Source organism: Sinocyclocheilus rhinocerous, unplaced genomic scaffold (assembly GCF_001515625.1).
Source record: "Sinocyclocheilus rhinocerous isolate Xijiao unplaced genomic scaffold, SAMN03320098_v1.1 scaffold818, whole genome shotgun sequence".
Lineage (NCBI taxonomy): Eukaryota > Metazoa > Chordata > Actinopteri > Cypriniformes > Cyprinidae > Sinocyclocheilus > Sinocyclocheilus rhinocerous.
The window spans coordinates 229100-235942 of NW_015664989.1; the positions used below are offsets into that span (position 1 = coordinate 229100).

A 6843-nucleotide genomic window follows, 5' to 3' on the forward strand; every position below is an offset into this window, starting at 1 on the left:
CCATTTTTTTAGATGTATATGATACAAATAAAAAATTATTTTTTGATAGATTTACAGTAGGACATTTACAAAATCTTCATAGAACATGTTCTTTACTTAATATGCTAATGATTTTTGGTATAAAAGAAAAATCGATAATTTTGACCCATACAATGTACAGTATTTTTGGCTATTGCTACAAATATACCCGTGTTACTTTGGCTTTGTGGTCCAGGGCCACAATAAAACTATCAACACCACCATCAAAAAAGAAGATACAGTAACAGAAATATAAATTATGTTTGATTGTTTTAACAATAAATGTTCAATTCAGCATGATTATGAAACTACGGTCAGCATTGGTTGTTTTATTTATTTTTTTATTTTTTTATTTTTTGAGGAGTGCGCGATTACGTCACCGTGACGTCGTCGTTTCAAAAAGCGTCAGAAAGCCTGCTAAACTGTTTATATGATAACTAGTAAACATACAATTTCGTGTACACGCGACTGATATAAATTTGGATAGCGTGCAAAAAAGTTACAGGTATGTGTTTTATTCTAGAGATTTAGTGACCACAGCACCTATGGGAAACTTTCTTGAAGTACTCAGGGACATTTTATACATTATTTTGTATAACGTTAACGTTAGTTGGCTCAAACGCTATACATCCACCTTTATTTTTACCCCCGTTTGATGTACATTTAATCAATTTGTCTTTTTTATTTTCATATTTTGTATCAATCATTCTTCCCTCAGAAGTGAGAAAAAAGTGTATTTTAAACACAGTGCTTTAAACTGAATAAACTAGCACTCGAGATGATACTAGCGTAAGTTAGATCGGTTTGCTATGAAATAATATGCGTGACCCTAGCAACACATAGGCTGTGTCTCAAAACCGTGTAAGCAGTCTACCTAGAGAGTGTTCTGGCAATAACAGGTGCATACAACATACAGTACATGGTGATAGCAGCAGTTTTGGCATTAAAGGCAGCTCTACAGTAATCTTAGACATGTATAGCGCCTGTTAAATGAAAGGCTATGTAACGCTAGGTAGACAGTTCACTTGTAGAAGTTGTAGCACACAGCTTAGATGATGTTGTTGTACATAAACAGAATAATGTCTCACTGGATTTGCTGTAACTCCTGCTTCGTGTCACCTGGTCCTGAGCGTCAGCTGGCTGTCACAAACTGCGGTCACATCATCTGTAATGTTTGCTTTCAGAGAGGTAGCACACTCAACTAACATTATACATTATATATAACATGATTATTTACATTGTATTTATATATAATCTTATATTATACATAATTATAACTGTTATTAATGTGATATATGAAGGTATAATTTAACATTAACATTTTATTATATTTAAATGATATATTTTCAGATTTCAAAATGGTATAAATGGTGCTGGCTTAAATGTGTGCATATACTGCCCTCTGCTGGAAGTAATATCGTTCTACAGAGAGGGTCTATTTGTTTTCCCCCTTTAGGAAAGCAGGGTGTCTGCTTCATTTGCAAAGCAACGTGTCAGATCTCCCCACTGTCTGATAAAGTAAGCTACAAGAGATTTTTTTTTGTGATAAAGATTAATTTAATCTTTAAACCACTAATCTGTGTATTGTTCTCATAGAGTAGCTCAGAGGTGCAAGAGCTTTTCTCAGATATCAGTGCAGTTGCAGTCAAATACTTCTCAGAGATAAGCAAGGTAGTCCTATACATAAAATGAGTAGATTGCAGCTATGTTAATCGTGAATTTAAGGCGTAAAGTCACATTTATTATGCTTTGCAGGTTTTACAATTCCAGGCCAGACACCAGAAAAGATTACTGGCCCACTATCAGCAGAAGGTGAGAGCATCTTGTCCTTAACATGACTGGCTCTGATACTTGGATATGGTAGATGTGGATGCTGCTAATATGGCTTAGTTAATCCAAATCAAATTAATGTCAAATAAAACAGATTGAGAGAATGAAGGAGGATGGCCTGAAAATGCAACAAGAGATGCAGAAGATGTCCAAGTATGTATGAGTACTGCATTAGTGCAGCCATTTCTATTGTATTTTTGCCTTATTTCTATTGTTTTCTATTTTGTGCAGGAAAATTTCAGAACAGAATGCTTACATATCCAAGTTAGAAATGACTGTTCAAAATCAAAGGTATGTCAATGTGATCTATGAAAAGAGATAATATCCCTTCATATCAAAGGAAAATATTCCTTCATATCAAAATGAAAACACATTTCTGTAAATTGGTAAAAAATATTACTCTCATTAAATACAAAACCTTAATGGTAGTCCAGTTCCAGTTTTTAGTATATGTGGAAATTAAATGTGCTCAGTGCAATTTTAGCTTTTCCTTATTCTTGATTTTTTTAAGACATTAAAATAAAAAAATCTACTGAAAAATGACTCACCATCAAGCCATTCCAGATGTAGATGAGTTTGTTCCTCATCAGAACAGATTTGGAGAAATTTAGCATTACTGTACAACACTTGCTCACGGCAGATGTAATGCTAAATTAATCCAAATATGTTCTGATGAAGAAACAAACACTCATCTACATGTTGGATGATGGATTGAGGCTAAGTACATTTACAGCAAATTTTCATTTTTGGTTGAACTATTTCTTTAATACTTTTATTCAGAAAGGATGTATTAAATTGATCAATAACGATAGTAAAGACATTTATAACATCTTAACAACAGATTTCTACTTGAGGTAAATGCTGTTGTTATGAACTTTCTAGAATCCTGAAAAATATTAAGCACCACAACAGTTTTCAACTGTGATAAGAAATGTTCCTTGAGCAGCAAAATAGTATATGATTTGAAGGATCATGTGATACTGAAGATTGGAGAAATGGCTGCTGAAAATGCAGCTTTACAGAGGAATAAATGACATTTTAGAAATAAAAAGCCAGAGGCAGCGGATGCTTTTTATATCCATTGTAAATGGGGCATGTATTCTTCTAAGACAACATGTGATACCGTATGGATGTAGGAACGGAGGATCTGAAGAAGAGAACACTGTAAACATGTACTTTATTAATGTAACGCGTGCCATTGAAATCATTCCAGTTCAAGACTGGTGTTACAGTCCAACCGAGATTTACAGTCAGCAAGTCAGAGACAAGGTGCGTTTTAGCTTGCTTGTTTTTAGATGAACAGATTGTTCAGACTGTTGCAGTTTTGTAAGCAGTTAAAAATATTTTAGCCCTAGTAACCATTTTGTGAGTTATTATACCATTCCAAAGTGCTGTTTCTCTGTTTATTTCAGCTTCCCCAGTGACAAAAATCCCCTATTCTTCCCCACTCTCGATGTCACGATCCTTGTCCTCTGCTAGCCTGTGAGTAAACGATCAGCTTTCATCTCTAAAGAAGGTTTAAACTAAGTTGTAGTGTGTAACATTTAGAACAACTTGTTAAAAGTCCTTTTGTTTCACATTTCACATGGTTTCATAATTCTTTCTTTTTATATTTGATTCAGAAACACTAAACTGTTTCATAATCAACTGTACAGAACAAAACTGACGTGATTTTTTAAATTGATACCTTATTTGATATATTACTTATATACAGTGGGTACGGAAAGTATTCAGACCCCCTTAAATTTTTCACTCTTTGTTATATTGCAGCCATTTGCTAAAATCATTTAAGTTAATTTTTTTTCCTCATTAATGTACACACAGCACCCCATATTGACAGAAAAACACAGAATTGTTGACATTTTTGCAGATTTATCAAAAAAGAAAAACTGAAATATCACACGGCCCTAAGTATTCAGACCCTCTGCTCAGTATTTAGTAGAAGCACCCTTTTGATCTAATACAACCATGAGTCTTTTGACATATTATCTGTCACGTCTGTTTTCTCGGAATAGTCTGTGCTTTAATCACTGAATGACTTGATTGTGATTGTAACGTTTGTTTGGTTGATCTTTCTCAGAGCTGACAGCATAGAAATCAACAGCAGGGGGCACTCTCACAAAGTAAACGCCATTTATTTTTCTGTATACTGTGTCATTTACTGTAGAGTATATACAGCTCTGTTGTGATTATACTTGTGTTTTTCCATCTAGCCAGAACTCCTGAGTAGAATTTGTCTCAGAAGCTCACCGAAGGACTGCCGCATAGGTTTGTCATTGCAAAATCATTGCTGGTTTTGGTTTTCAGTCACCTGAACTGCACTGTTATGGATATTCTGGGCCAATGCTAGTCTTAAAAAGTTAGTCGTCTCATTTTTTTCTTTAAGGCTGGTCATAACTTTTTAAAGTCAGTTATAAAAAGGGAGAATGGTCTAATCTGAATCCAAAAAGTAAGACCATTTATCTCTTTGCAAACTACTAGTTTGTCGAATTAGTTCTTAAGACACCGTCTTAACGTAGTGATTATCTTTATGCAACTGGCCCCTGATAATTAACAGCTTGTTGTGGCCAACACAAAAACCAATGTTTTCACTATTTACATTTGATCCCTTTCAAGAAGAATTCAAAACTACTAACTTGACACAAAATTTTTTCTTTTAAAAAAGACTTTACAATAAATATAGCAATCAAACCTAGTATTATTATTAACCAAACATTTTCATTAACTGAAATAAAAATAAAAACCGAAACCTTAGTAAAATACATTTTCATTATCTAAAACTAGTTAAAAATAATAATTGCAACAAATTATTGGAGTCTTTGATACATGATATATTATAATACCATATTATAAAACCAGAAATTAAGGTTTAATAAAGACCTTTACATTCAGCCTGAATTAAACTTCAAAAGATAGCACTAGACTGTGCTGAGAAATAATACTAAAACTAAAATAAAAACAAAATAAACAGAAACTAGTAAATAAATAAAATAAAACTAACAATGATATTGTGAATACTGTAATTAAAAAAGGTAATAAAAAAGGAGAAAGTTTTATTTAATAATCAATCGTAAGAGATTAAAACACATTCATTATTGTTTTAGACCGTTAGTTGGAAAGGTCTAAAATATATCAAACAAATTTCTCTGCAATAACACTAACTACAGTGAGTATAAATGTACACTTGTGTTCAAATGGCAACTGATTGAAACAGAATGCAGTTGTCTCAAGATGAACTCTTAAAATCTGAAAAAAAAACAGTATAAAACAATAACCGAAGACTGAGGCATATTTGTATATTATAGACCAACAATTACCAAAGAGAGCAGACAGAATTTGCGTGAACAGTAACATATTACAGATGTGTTTTTGTGCTGATCGTGTCATGCTAAATAACTGACATATCCATACTTCAATCCATTTAATAAAAGACTAAAACACTGTATTTACAGACTTTCATTAAAAAGCAATTGGCTTTGATAATACTAATTACATTTTCCCAGTGGCAAATACATTCCTCTAAAAAGAGTGGATAGTGCTTTTGACATGTCATTTCTCAATGATATCAACAATCCATTAATACAATCTCGCTGTATACTTTGTTCTGCAATGAATGGTCTCCTCCATTTAGGTTCAGTTCTTCACAGAGCATCAAGTCAGAGCTCTATGGGTAGCCATTCAACACCATTCAGCGCCACTGTCAGGTATTTCTTCCACTAAAGAATGACTCCACTGTCTTGTATCTTGGAATACTATTCTATCTTAGTATAGACACCCAGAGTAACAGGAGAAGTATCTCTTGCAGTAGGGAATTCTCCATTGGTCTACGGGAGCCGGTGATGAATCCATCCCATAATGTGGCCTACCGCAGAGAGTCAGCATGGGAAACGCCTGTGTTCAAACTACCCTCGGCCTACAAATACGGCTCTGTGTCCTCCCTGGGACCCCCAACATGACATACACTCCGGTCCAAAAGCAATACGGATAATCACATCTCATAATAGTTTTATATGTCACAAAGCTGTGCTATTTTTACCGGATACTTTTAGGCAAAAAGTAGTCAAGCAATGAACACACTGCAGCGCTGACCTGTAACTGACTCTCTTATGATGCCGCGCAATGCATTAACGCTGCCTCTCAATGAACAGTGAACATCTGTGCTCTTGTTTCCATAAATGTATTGTAGCAATTAATCACAGACCCTCGTTGAACAGTTTGTGAGTGTGAATTTTAATATGCCATTTTGCGCATGACTCGCATTGTGTTGGCAGCATGTGCTGTTAATCACATCCAAAACGTTCTCTGCAGCATGTTTTTCCTGTAACACACTGATGCCATTGTACTGAGGTGTTCAAACCTTGTTCGCATTGATTAAAATGATGCATCTGATAATGTGGCTTGAGTTTGTTTGGGGGTTTTCTGTTGTTTCTTGCTTGTTATCTAGGGTCATCTAATCAAATCTTGGGTTCAACCAAACAAATCAGCTGGGGTTTGGAGGTGGGCTGTCTTTGGAAAATGTTTGTGTACATGTTTCACACTGTACTAGACAAATATGAGCAAACAAGGACTAGCTGAAGGCCTGCTCAAAACTTGCTGCTAAAGCACTCCACTGCGCACTGCACAATAATCAAAAGATCAAAGTCCCACCTTGAATGTAAGCTTATTAGATTTTTTGAGCTTTAAGTGAGTTTGTTAGAGCTTTATCATACAGCAGGCAAAAAAAATCTTATTTTTAATCCCTAAAAATAAAATCTTTTCGATGGGGCATCATTCATGTTACATAAACAAATTGAAGTTTAATAGTAATGTTTTAGTCCTTACAACAATATGGATGGATGGATGGATGGATGGATGGATGGATGGATATAGATAGATAGATAGATAGATAGAGAACACAAATATAAATTGCCTAAAATTAGGAAATATAAAACTAGACTAACACTTATTGAACTCATTTCAAAAATACATAAGCCATATATTTTTGGACATTTTTAA

General features: G+C 34.2%; 1 protein-coding gene across 1 annotated transcript; it reads left to right on the top strand.

Annotated features, from left to right (window-relative positions):
• The first annotated feature begins 455 nt into the window (after positions 1 to 455).
• rnf212 (ring finger protein 212) lies at positions 456 to 6224 on the top strand. Its single transcript, XM_016541434.1, has 13 exons — positions 456 to 523; positions 1094 to 1206; positions 1475 to 1536; positions 1615 to 1689; positions 1774 to 1830; positions 1943 to 2001; positions 2080 to 2139; positions 3062 to 3117; positions 3261 to 3330; positions 3929 to 3971; positions 4062 to 4116; positions 5480 to 5552; positions 5654 to 6224. The coding sequence occupies exons 2-13, from the start codon at positions 1098 to 1100 to the stop codon at positions 5802 to 5804; spliced, it is 870 nt and encodes a 289-aa protein (XP_016396920.1). The 5' UTR covers positions 456 to 523; positions 1094 to 1097; the 3' UTR covers positions 5805 to 6224.
• Positions 6225 to 6843: the final 619 nt, after the last annotated feature.